The sequence below is a fragment of the Schistocerca cancellata genome, chromosome 12 (assembly GCF_023864275.1).
Source record: "Schistocerca cancellata isolate TAMUIC-IGC-003103 chromosome 12, iqSchCanc2.1, whole genome shotgun sequence".
Lineage (NCBI taxonomy): Eukaryota > Metazoa > Arthropoda > Insecta > Orthoptera > Acrididae > Schistocerca > Schistocerca cancellata.
The window spans coordinates 100709876-100723718 of NC_064637.1; the positions used below are offsets into that span (position 1 = coordinate 100709876).

Below are 13843 nucleotides of genomic sequence, written 5' to 3' on the forward strand. Positions count from 1 at the left end.
GTCCCCTAGAACTTAGAACTACGTAAACCTAACTAACCTAAGGACATCACACACATCCATGCGCGAGGCAAGATTCGAACCTGCGACCGTAGCGGTCGCGCGGTTCCAGACTGTAGCGCCTAGAACCGCTCGGCCACTCCGGCCGGTTATATAGAGCAAAAATGTTCCATAGGTTACCCAGCCCTTTATATAACCTCACTCCGTTTCTAGGTAGTTCACCACTTGCTGTTTTTGGGGGAATCTAGTAAGACACTGATCGCATATACAGAGAAAGCGAAAGTTATTAGGTAACGTCCGACAGGTATGCAGCACACCTATTATACAGGTAGTGCGGATTTAACCTCAACTGACCAAAGCTATTAGGAAAATTACCAGAGGGTAATGATTACCATCATAAGCAAGCATACCATTGTATTGCATTGTAACCGGGGACCTAGAAACGACGGAGAGGCTCCATCCCCGCCGCAGCCACAGTGGTCCACAACCCCACGACGACTACCACAGTCCACTTCACCCCTCCGCCGCCCCACACCGAACACAGGGTTATTGTACGGTTCGGCCCCCGGTCAACCCCCCAGGGAACGTCTCACACCAGACGAGTGTAACCCCTATGTTTGCGTCGTAGAGTAATGGTGGTGTACGCATACGTGGAGAACTTGTTTGCGCAGCAATTGCTGACATAGTGTAATAAGGCGGAATAAGGGGAACCAGCCCGCATTCGCCGAGGCAGATGGAAAACCGCCTAAAAACCATCCACATACTGGCCGATTCACCGGACCTCGACACAAGTCCGCCGGGCAGATTCGTGCCGTGGACCAGGCGCTCCTTCCCGCCTGGAAAGCCGTGCGCTAGACCGCATGGCCAACCCGGCGGGCTAAACATACCATAGTCTACACTTATTAATGAAAGTCTACAATAGCCTATGGTAGTTTTAAAACCCTACCTTTAAGGGGAGCCGGAGGTGCCTATGCTGCCCATGTTAAAATCACTAAGTTTGAGGATCATTTATGAATAAACTACCAAATAGAAAAATTTGAATTTTTTTTTACATATAGAGTGGTTTAGTATTGCAGTTATGACAGAGGGATTTTGGAGTATCGTTTCTAGTTTCCTTCCAATTATTTTTTTTATTAATGCCCCAAATTTCTTTACAAATAATTACTTTATAATTAAACTGAAATGAAACTACTGAACATATTGCCAAATGGCTGTGTCACAATGTAAGTTTGACCACTAGGAGTGCTGTATAAAAATTTCATCTCTCTAGCTTGAGTGGATTTTGAGAAAATATTCCTTATATTCGAAAAATTCTAATTTACGAGAAATGGCTATCAAAGTTTGTCAATACATTCCTGCACTATAGGATGGATTATCAGGGTCTTCTTCTTCGTCCTCCAAAAGCTTCCTCTTCTGTCTTCTTTTCTGGCCTGTTGTTCCATTATACTTCATATGCCTTTCTCTTCTTTCTGCTCCTCTTATCCTTTCTCTGTCAATATTTCTTAGTGCTCGTACAGTGTTCACCCCAGCTGTAAATCCTAATGCCTTCAGAACTTCACACTTCACACTGTTCCCTTGGTTGTAGGTTGCTATTGCATCATAAATGCCAAAGTGCAGTGTTTTTATGCTTACATACACCCTTTTAGGAATCACTTTCCAAATCAAATTGTTTACACTCTCATTCGGATTCTGCGTCTTTCCGTGTAGACATTTGTGTAACAATTCTGGCTGTGCTAGGTCATGAAAAATTGGTTTTATTGCATTTATCACAGCTGCTGGCAAACCATGTTTGTGATCATAGTCCTTTTTTGCATTATATTTGCACCAGGAATCTTTTGGGCACAGGCTGTGTTGAGGGTATCAGAGAGATTAGAGCCCACACAGAGGCATACAGACAATCCTTCTTTCCACGAACAATACGAGACTGGAATAGAAGGGAGAACCGATAGAGGTACTGAAGGTACCTTCCGCCACACACCATCAGGTGGCTTGCGGAGTATGGATGTAGATGTAGATGTAGATGTAGGGTATTCATTGGAAGAGGCAGTATGCCCACACTGCTTTTCGCATGTCACTAACATTACTAGTATTTTGCCTTATAGCGTACCCATAGTATCTCTGTAGACGTTCAATCACCTCATCAGTAAGCCTACCTCTCCCTCCTATTGTCTTTCCATCACTGAGCTTACTTGAACCCAAAGTTTGTTTGAGCCTGCGAAGCCGAAATGGTAAACAGCAAAGAGACGATGTTCCGCGCTCTTAGCGCTTCATTTGTCACAGAAAACAATGTAGCCAACCTCTGCACGCTCGCTGTATGCGTAACATAAGGCGCTGTATGCGTAACAGGCCGAGAAAATCCTAAGCAGTTCGCCAGGAAGTCACGAGAGGGTGTTACATGCATTCAGCGGTCGCCCATTTCCTCTGCAGGCGTGGGGGAAAATGGTAATAACTCCACTTATAGGGCGAGTAGAACAATAATTCAAAGTTTACATTAAAGAGGAATGTTCCAATTAATTTTCGGTAGCAAAACAAAAATCGTAATTTTTTGGATTTGACCACCTCCGGCTCCCCTTAATGAAAGAATATACACCGATGCACCAAAACATTATAACCACCTGATAATGGCTTGTTTGTCTATCTTTGGAACGAAATACATGACTGATTCTGCATGTCAAGGCTCCGACAGTTCGTTGGTAGGTTTTTGGAGGTATGTGGCATTAGATGTCTAAGCACAGGTCATGTAATTCGCGTAAATAATGGTTCGCTGATCAGCGTAGGTGGTGATGGTCAACATGAGTTCACTATAACGCTCCTCAAACCATTGTAGCACGGTTCTGGCTCCGATACACGGACATTACACTGCTGAAAGACGATATCGCCGTCCGGGAGGACATCAAGCATGAAGGGATGCAGGTGGTTCACAGCTGTCAGCGTGTCTTCGATTTCTACCACAGTTCTCATGCAAGCGCAGTAGAATGTCTCCCGTACCATAATACGAGGTGCATTCAAGTTCTAAGGCCTCCGATTTTTTTTCTAATTAACTACTCACCCGAAATCGATGAAACTGGCGTTACTTCTCGACGTAATCGCCCTGCAGACGTACACATTTTTCACAACGCTAACGCCATGATTCCACGGCAGCGGCGAAGGCTTCTTTAGGAGTCTGTTTTGACCACTGGAAAATCGCTGAGGCAATAGCAGCACGGCTGGTGAATGTGCGGCCACGGAGAGTGTCTTTCACTGTTGGAAAAAGCCAAAAGTCACTAGGAGCCAGGTCAGGTGAGTAGGGAGCATGAGGAATCACTAAAAGTTGTTATCACGAAGAAACTGTTGCGTAACCTTAGCTCAATGTGCGGGTGCGTTGTCTTGGTGAAACAGCACATGCGCAGCCATTCCCGGACGTTTCTGTTGCAGTGCAGGAAGGAATTTGTTCTTCAAAACATTTTCATAGGATGCACCTGTTACCGTAGTGCCCTTTGGAACGCAATGGGTAAGGATTACGCCCACGCCGTCCCAGAACATGGACACCATCATTTTTTCAGCACTGGCGGTTACCCGAAATTTTTTTGGTGGCGGTGAATCTGTATGCTTCCATTGAGCTGACTGGCGCTTTGTTTCTGGATTGAAAAATGGCATCCACGTCTCATCCATTGTCACAACCGAAAAAAAAAAGAAAGTCCTATTCGTGCTGTCGTTGCGCGTCAACATTGCTTGGCCACATGCCACACGGGCAGCCGTGTGTTCGTGGCACCCACCTGAATGACACTTTTCGCATTTTCAAGTCGTCATGCAGGATTGTGTGCACAGAAACCACAGAAATGCCAACTCTGGAGGCAATCTGTTCGACAGTCATCGGCGATCCCCCAAAACAATTCTCTCCACTTTTTCGATCATGTCGTCAGACCGGCTTGTGCGAGCCTGAGGTTGTTTTGGTTTGTTGTCACACGATGTTCTGCCTTCATTAAACTGTCGCACCCACGAACGCACTTTCGACACATCAATAACTCCATCACCACATGTCTCCTTCAACTGTCGATGAGTTTCAATTGGTTTCACACTACGCAAATTCAGAAAACGAATGATTGCACACTGTTCAAGTAAGGAAAACGTCACCATTTTAAGTATTTAAAACAGTTCTCATTCTCGCCGCTGGCGGTAAAATTCCATCTGCCGTACGGTGCTGCCATCTCTGGGACGTATTGACAATGAATGTGGACTCATTTTAAAACAATGCGCATGTTTCTTTCTCTTTCCAGTCTGGACAAAAAAAATCGGAGTCCTTAGAACTTGAATGCACCTCGTACTGCTCACACCAGTCTTCGTCCGTGGCGTGCTGCATGTTTCGAGCCGCCGTTCACCTCGATGGCGGCGTTTGTGGAGACGACCATCGATCTAGAGTAGCAAGTGATTCTCACGAAGAGGCGACACGTTTCCATTGACCGACGGTCGAATTCCGATGGTCCCGTGGGGACTTTAATCGTAACTGACGGTGTCGTTGGGTCGGCATGTGAAAACGCATGGGTGGTCTGCTGCGGAGCTCCATGCTCAACTATGTAGGATGAACGGTGTATTGCGAAACACTTGTGCTCGCACCAGCATTGTGCTCTTTCGACAGAGATGCCACAGATCACCATCTATCTTACTTTACAGAATAGACAAGCATCTGAACTCCATGGTCTGTGAACAGTTGTAGACGCCCAACCACTTAGCACCTAGTTGCAACTGTCCTTTTACCTCTTTCCGTAGATGCTCACGACAGTAGCACGTGAACATTCGAGCAGCTTCGTCATTTTTGAGGTATTCGTTCACAGGTGCTGCGTAATAAAAATCTGCCCTTTGTCATTGTCGCTTATCTCAGTGCATTTTCCCATTTGCAGCCCATATCTTCGCTGGTGTGGCCCTCTGTCCATGTCTGCTCCGCTTACATAGTTTTGTTACCGCGTCATGTGTCCGAAACGCCACCAGGCGGCATCCATTGTCGCGGTGGGCGGTGGTGTGTATATATATATATTACTCCATCTTCAGGCCAAAAGTGGCCTACCGGGACCATCCTACCGCCGTGTCATCCTCAGATCAGGATGCGGATAGGAGGGGTGTGGGGTCAGCACACCGCTCTCCTGGTTCTTACGATGGTACGATGGTATTCTTGACCGAAGCCGATGCTATTCGGTCGAGTAGCTCCTCAATTGGCATCACGAGGCTGAGTGCACCCCGAAGGCTGAGTGCATGGCGGCCTGGATGGTCACCCATCCAAGTGCCGGCCAAGCCCGACAGCGCTTAACTTCGGTGATCTGACGGGAACCGAACACAGCATATATAGGCAATGATTCCTAATCAATAATAATTATACAATATTAACCCACCTTCTAAGATGATTAGTGGGTCATATTAATTATACATAGACAAGATTACAATGCAGCTTTTACAATTGTGTTAGTGAGCTACAGTTTAACTACGACAATGTGTTAGTTTACTACGACAATGGGCAATTTGATCTAACTACTTATTACGTAACTAATCTACTATGACTATTTCTTATTACCTGCAGCGTCACAGGGGTACCAGTTGTATGTAAACCTACTTGGGATAGCCAGGCTCAACGAGCTAAACCCGAAGAGCATGCCCCTGGCAGTGCACTGGGCAAGGTAAGTAATCGCTGCAGTTCCCTAAATTAGTGTCCTAATCTAAGTCCTACAAAACTAACTTAGCCCACGTCGTATCCGGTGGTTGTCTTGATCGATGGTGTTGCGCCTCCCCCACCCCCCTCCCTAATCCTGTACGTGGCGTATTCCAACTATGATGGAAGTCGGCCAGGCCACGCACAGGCGGTATGGGAATGGGCTCTGGTTCAAATGGCTCTGAGCACTATGGGACTTAACATCTGAGCTCATCAGTCCCCTAGACTTAGAACTACTTAAACCTAACTAACCTAAGGACATCACACAGATCCATGCCCGGGGCAGGATTCGAACCTGCGACCGTAGCGGTCGCGTGGTTCCAGACTGTAGCGCCTAGAACCGGTCGGCCAGCCCGGCCGGCCCATGGGCTCTGGTCTCGATTGGTGTGGTCTACAAGTTGATGCCTAGTCTAGGTCCCTCAGGTATTCTACTAACACTTTTCGTGATAGCCCATCTGCCAATGCATTCAGAGTGTGAAAATTGTCTTCTTGTCTGAGTAGGTGGTATGTGTCGTGATTTGGAAGTGTGTCCCGGAGTGTTGTCGCGACATCATTGAAGAAAATAATGAAAATAAAATTTTTGTTGTTCGTGGTTGCCGGTAGATAGGCATGCGACATTTGGGAGCTGGCACCATGATCCGCGGATTAGCTGTTCTGTAAAATAGACAGCACTGTGATGTGTGCTCGTTGGCCTATTGTTTGTTCAGCGAGTTCAGATACGCAAAAGACAGAGCATTTCAGAATAGGCATGATCGGAATAGAGAACACCTTAGACGTGACAGCGCAAAGTGAGTGTGGATGGCTGATAGGTGAAGTTGCGAACAGTTTGCCATACACGTTTGGAAGGAAAAGGCGAGGGAGTACGCACGAGGTAAATTGTGTGTTAGCAGGGACCACGCCGCTGATAGCGAGAGCATAGGGGTAGCAGTTAGGGCGGCAAGAAATGCAGATGTGTCGTTCAGGGGTAGGCGGAGAGAACCAGGCCAGCGCCTGAAGGGTTGGGGGGAGGGAAGGGGGGGAGGGGGAAAATTAGAAGAAGCGCTCCTGCGAATCTGTTATCACGTCGGCGCGCGCGCGGCACATTATTATAAGCGCTTCTCCGAGATAAAACCCCCGCAGGGCGTGGAGTGGGGTAGCCGGGGGGGGGGGGGGGTGCGCGGGGGAGGCGGCAGATAAAGAGGAAGAGAAGGAGGAAGAGAAAGAGGAGGTGGAGGGGGCGGGCTAATTTCGCAGCTGCGCGGCGCTTTCCCTGGAGATGCGCCCTCCTGGCTGGCTCTGATGATTTCCGGTCAGGGACGGCCCAGGCCGGGCCCTAAGGGCCGCGGAAAAGGGCCGAGGGCCGCCCGCGACTTGCAGAAATACTGCAGGAAGCGAGCCGCGCTCTTATCGGCGAACGAAAAGCGCGAATGCGTTTGTGTGTGAGAGGACGTACTGAACCGCCTCCGTGTGGTTTATGGCGGCAGGAAGTGCACATACACACTTGCTCACACGTACCAGAGGCGTTATCTGCCGGGAGAGTAATTTCGGAGTGTCGGTTGCAAAAATTGCCTTCCTCGGCTTAAAAAGAGTGGCGGCCATTTGTTGGATGCGATCTCCCTCCCTCTCTCTCTCTCCCTTTGATTGCAACTGGTTTCTCCTACCACCCTCTCTCCCCCATCCCCCATCTCTTCCTCTCTCTCCCTGTCTCTCACATTCACTTTCCCTCGTCAACAGTTCAATGTTACATGATTGTAATACCACAAAATTCAGCAGACGCCTGTTGTTCCAGATTAGCCGACTGGTCTAAGGCGAGACTTTGAGGCTGATCCCAGCGCAGGTTCGAGTCCTCCCTCCGGCATGGGTGTGTGTGTTTGTCCTTAGGATAGTTTAGGTTGAGTAGTGTGTAAGCTTAGAGACTGATGACCTTAGCAATTAAGTCCCATAAGATTTCACACACATTTGAACATTTTTGTTGTTGTTCCAGTTTCTATTTGTGCTGGCTATATTCTCATCCATATCACATCCAATGACGGCTTTAGCAGTGGACGACATGGCGGTCGCTCGGGCACGATTTTCCCGTGTAGGGACAGAATGCGGGACTTTACTTTGATCACGATTTGCCTCCAGTTTAGTACAAATACTACACTACTGGCCATTAAAATTACTACACCAAGAAAAAATGCAGATGACAAACGGGTATTGATTGGACAAATATATTATATTAGAACTGACATGTGATTACATTTTCACGCAATTTGGGTGCATAGATCCCGAGAATACAGTACCCAGAACAACCACATCTGGCAATAATAACATCCTTGATACGCCTAGGCATTGAGCCAAACAGAGCTTGCATGGCGTGTACAGGTACAGCTGCCCATGCAGCTTCAACACGATACCACAGTTCATCAAGAGTAGTGACTGGCGTATTGTGACGAGCCAGTTGCTCGGCCACCATTGACCAGCCGTTTTCAATTGGTGAGAGATCTGGAGAATGAGCTGGCCAGGGCAGCGGTCGAACGTTTTCTGTATCCAGAAAGGACCGTACAGGACCTGCAACATGCGGTCGTGCATTATCCTGCTGAAATGTAGGGGTTCGCAGGGATGACGAATACACGCTTCAAATGTGCGTTCACCGCGATGTCGCCAAACACGGACGCGACCATCATGATGCTGTAAACAGAACCTGGATTCATCCGAAAAAATGACGTTTTGCCATTCGTGCACCCAGGTTCGTCGTTGAGTACACCATTGCAAACGTCCCCATCTATTGACTTAGGGATCGAGACGTGGCTGCACGATCCGTTACAGCCATGTGGATAAGATGCCTGTCATCTCGACTGCTAGTGATACGAGGCAGTTAGGATCCAGCACGACGTTCCGTATTACCCTCCTGAACCCACCGATACCATATTCTGCTAACAGTCATTGGATCTCGACCAACGCGAGCAGCAATGTCGCGATACGATAAACCGCAAACGTGATAGGCTACAATCCGACCTTCATCAAAGTCGGAAACGTGATGGTGCGCATTTCTCCCCCTTACACGAGGCATCACAACAACGTTTCACCAGGCAACGCCGGTCAACTGCTGTTCGTGTATGAGAAATCGGTTGAAAACTTTTCTCATGTCAGCACGTTGTAGGTGTCGCCACCGGCGCCAACCTTGTGTGAAAGCTCTGAAAGGCTAATCATTTGCATATCACAGCATCTTATTCCTGTAGGTTAAATTTCGCGTCTGTAGCACGTCATCTTCATGGTGTAGCAATTGTAATACCCAGTAGTGTATTGCACTTTGTTATTGAATAATAAAAGGTGATTTCATCTGAGCCGGTCGGTGTAGGCGCTTTAGTCTGGAACCGCGCGACTGCTACGGTCGCAGGTTTGAATCCTCCCTCGGGCATGGATGTGTGTGATGTCCTTAGGTTAGTTAGGTTTAAGTACTTCTAAGTTCTAGGGGACTGATGACCTCAGAAGTTAAGCCCCTTGGTGCTCAGAGACATAATTTTTGTAGCGGATCGTGCAGCCACGTCTGTATCCCTGAGTCAACAGATGGGGAGGTTTGCAAGACAACCACCGTCTGCACGAACAGTTCGACGACGTATGCAGCAGTACGGACTATCAGATCAGAGACCGTGGCTGCGGTTACCCTAGACTCTGCATCACAGGCAGGAGCACCTGCGATGGTGTACTCAATGACGAACCTTGGTGTACGAATGGGGAAACGTCATTTTTTCGGATGAATCCAGGTTCTGTTTACAGCATCATGACGGTCGCTTCCGTGTTTGGCGACATCGCGGTGAACGCACATTGGAAGCGTGTATTCGTCGTCGCCATACTAGCGTATCACCCGGCGTGATGGAATGTGATGCCATAGGCCACACGTTCACCTCTTGTTCGCACTGACGGCACTTTGAGCAGTGGACGTTACATTTCAGATGTGTTACGACCCGTGGCTCTACGTTTCATTCGATCCCTGCGAAATCCTACATTTCAGCATGATAATGCACGACCGCATGTTGCAGGTCCTGTACGGGCCTTTCTGGATACAGAAACTGTTCGACTGATGCCGTGGCTAGCACATTCTCCAGATCTATCACCAATTGAAAAACGTGTGGTCAATAGTGGCCGATCAATTGCCTCGTCACAATACACCAGCTGTGAGCTGTGGTATCGTGTTGAAGCTGCATGGGCAGCTGTACCTGTACACGCCATCCAAGCTCTGTTTGACTCAATGCCAGAGGTGGTTGTTCTGGGTACTGATTTCTTATGATGTATGCACCCAAATTGCGCGAAAATGTAATCACATGTCAGATTTTGTATAATATATTTTTCGAGTGAATACCCATTTGTCATCTGCATTTCTTCATGGTGTAGCAATTTTAATGGCCAGCAGTGTATAGGTGTCTGGGCGGACATTAAAATTAGTCTGGATTGCCCGGGTACCCGATACTTGCCCGTATATACCAAAATTACTTTGGATTGGCTGGATACTGGCTGCGGTGGAGCAAATCATCTGTCCGCTAGATTTTGACCTGCTATCCAGTAGCCGGCCAGGCAAGTAAAATTAAGTTGGTCACCTGTAGTTTTGGCCTCTTCTGCGCCGGAACATACACCGCCTATGCATTCGGCGAGGAGCGTTTAGGTGCGACCCCTGCCGGCGTCCCGGGCGGCCTCATTAGTCGCTTGGAGCCGGGCTGCGGTGTTTAATAGCGCAGAAGGGCCGGGAAGGGCGGTGTTCAGAGGCGGTGGCGGCGCGCAGGTGCCACGTGGCAGGGCCGCAGCCCTGGCAGCGAGCCCTGGCAGCGCAAGAACCGCTGCCTCCGCCGCTGCCAACGCCCGCGGCAGATAAGCCGCTCCGCAAGAAGACGTCTCCCTATCCTCGTGCTCAAAACGCCGCGGCGCTGGGCGTCAGTGAAGCCACCCGTGCATGCACGAGCGGGAGCCCCACTTGGTCTCGCGCGCAAGGGCGGACACCGGGGGTCGTTCAAAAGGAGGATTAACAGCTACGTAGGAACCAGTGCGGTGTGGCTCACAGGGGAAGCGAGACACGCGTACAGCCAATCCACGAGACCTATAGCAGCAGTATTCGCCAGCCCTTACCAGACCTTCAGCCCCAAACCACTGCAAACTCTTGCTGCTTGCACTGCGCTACAAATTCAGTCGGCTTGCATTGTAGTGGGGTCGTTCGCTGCACACAACAAATGTAGTCATCTTGGATATTCGGGAATCCAGCCGGATGTTCGCGTCGTTCTCGCACGATATTTCAACAGCGTGCCTCGCTGTCTTCTTCAGGTGCTACCTGAGACTGGTCCTTGGGTCTTTTTTTTTTCCTTTTATTGAGTTTCGATTCCCCCTAAAGGGGGCGGGCTGGCAGCAGCTTATTACGCTGCTCTTCAGCCTACAGAATTTGTTTTAAAAAGATGAAGATAATATAAAATAATAACAGTTGGCGATAAAATTGGTGACTTAAAGGTAAAAATGGCAGAAAGTTCTGGAGCGTAAAACATAAAACACACGGTCGATGAAGCTAATGAAATACACAGGAAGCAGAAAAATAATAGACAGACAATTAAAAAAACACGGCGACAGTCTGGGTTCTGTTCACAAGAGATATAAAAAGCACACCCAGCGACAGCATGATTTCTGTTCGCAACACTGTGGAAGGACGCACAACACTGAACACTCACTTAAATACTGCGCTAAAAGTTGGCACAAATACGACATACCACACCCGAGAGCAGGTGGGGGGAAACTGGTCAGATGACGGGAAAAAGGGAGGGGGGGGGGAAGGAGAGGAAAAGTGAAGGGGGAGGGGGAGGAAACTCCTTGGGTCGATCGAGTCCAGTATTTATGCCTGGGAGGAGCTGGGCATTCCCTAATCGGTCCGCGTCGGGTCGAGTGTTCCATCTGTGGTCCGCGCCCGCCAGATTCGACTTCAATGGACCCCTCCAGTCGCAGATGTTCCGACTGCCGTCGGTGCCCGTTCTGCCAGAACGGGGCGGGCGCGGGCGTGGACCACAGATGGAACACTCGACGCGGCGCGGACCGATTAGAGAACGCCCAGCTCCTCCCAGGCATAAAAACTGGACTCGATCGACCCAAGGACCAGTCTCAGGTAGCACCTGAAGAAGGCAGAGAGGCAAGCTGTTGAAATATCGTGCGAGAACGACGCGAACATCCGGCTGGATTTCCGAATATCCAAGATGTCAACAGATCGCCGGGAAAGCGTGAAGAATTACAACAAATGTACTGCTTATTTCAATAGTGTTACAAGTCAATTTTTGTTCATTCCGAGACACAGAGTCCTGAAGTCGAAAAAGCGCGGAAAAAATCTGCAGTTGAGATACCAGAAATATTTTTCTCGTTGCAAGGAGGATCGTTTTGACGTTAGTGACTCTCCGCGCTCAGGAAGACCTTCGGGGTTTCATGAAGATCGTTTAAACGCATTAATCCACAGTGATGCACTTCAGTGTACTTGAGAACTGGCATACGCGATAACTGTGAACAACCCAGCATCGTGCGACTTTTGCATCCAATGGGGAAGGTTCAGAACTCGCTCTAAGCCAAAATCACAAAAATCAGCAGGCAGCCGTACGTCCATCTCTCCTTGCTCGTCATCAATTTACTTGTGAACAACACCGACCATTCCTGTACTGTGTCGTTACTGGTGACGAGAAATAGTGACTTTACACTAACATAAGGAACAGAACGGAATGTTTGACACCAAACAAAGCAACGAGTCCCCGTACAAATACCTGCACGCATCCACAGTAGATAATGTTATACGTATGTTGGAACAGCGACCGTGTGATGTGCTACCAGATGCTTCCTCGAGGTGTAACCGTCACTGCTGACATTTACTGTCAACAACTGTGACGTCTTGCAGTCACATTTCAGGGCCAGCGATCAGAAACACTGCGTGAGGTGATGCTAAACCGCGACAACGGCCGCTCGCTCACTGCTTGACTGACCGACTCTATACAGGAGTTGGGAAGCCGTTCAGCACCCACCTTTTTCACTGATCTTGCGCCCTCAGGTTTTCACCTTTCCCGCTCTCTCTCGAACAACGTTCTAGGAACTTTTACGGATGAAAATGCGCTCCGAAGTATAGCTAGACGAGTCCTTAGCCTGAAAAGCACGAGATTTCTCTACAGTCGCAGAATCAAAAAGTTAACCCCGCGTTGGCGGACTGCTGTAAATAGCAAAGGAGAATACAGACTGGTCCATTGATTGTGACCGGGCCAAATATCTCACGAAATAAGTGTCAAACGAAAAAACTACAAAGAACGAAACTTGTCTAGCATGAAGGGCCCTAGATGGCGCTGCCATAGGTCAAACGGATGTCAACTGCGTTTTTTAAATAGGAACCCCCACTTATATTACATATTCGTGTAGCACGTAAAGAAATATGCATGTTTTAGTTGGATCACTTTTTTCGCTTTGTGATAGATGGCGCTGTAATAGTTACAAACATATGGCTCACAATTTAGACGAACAGTTGGTAACAGGTAGGTTTCTTAAATTAAAATACAGAACTTAGGTATGTTTGAACATTTCGGTTGTTCCAATGTGATACATGTACCTTTGTGAACCTATCATTTCTGAGAACGCATGCTGTTACAGCGTGATTACCTGTAAATACCACATTAATGCAATAAAGGCTCAGAATGATTTCCGTCAACCTCAATGCATTTGGCAATACGGGTAACGACATTCCTGTCAACAGCGAGTAGTTCGCCTTCCGTAATGTTCGCACATGCATTGACAATGCGCTGGCGCATGTTGTCAGGCGTTGTCGGTGGATCACGATAGCAAATATCCTTCAAATTTCCCCAGAGAAAGAAATCCGGGAACATCAAATGCGGTGAACTTGCGGGCCACGTTATGGTGCTTCGACGACCAACCCACCTGTCATGAAATATGCTATTCAATGCCGCTTCAGCCGCACTCCAGCTATGTGCCCGACATCCATCATGTTGGAAGTACATCGCCATTCTGTCATGCAGGGAAACATCTTGTAGTAATATTGGTGGAACACTACGTGGGAAATCAGCATACAATGCACCATTCAGATTGCCATCGATAAAATGGGGGCCAATTATCCTTCCTCCCATAATGCCGCACCATACATTAACCCGCCAAGGTCGCTCATGTTCCACTTGTCGCAGCCATCGTGGATTTTCCATT

General features: G+C 48.3%; 1 protein-coding gene across 1 annotated transcript in view; it reads left to right on the plus strand.

Moving 5' to 3' along the window:
• The window catches only part of LOC126109486 (homeotic protein proboscipedia), a 145934-nt gene that overhangs the window by 3055 nt on the left and 129036 nt on the right, over nucleotides 1-13843 (plus strand). Inside the window, exon 2 of the mRNA XM_049914512.1 lies at nucleotides 10367-10567. Coding sequence (XP_049770469.1) covers nucleotides 10367-10567 — 201 coding nt within the window. The remainder of the gene's footprint in view (nucleotides 1-10366; nucleotides 10568-13843) is intronic.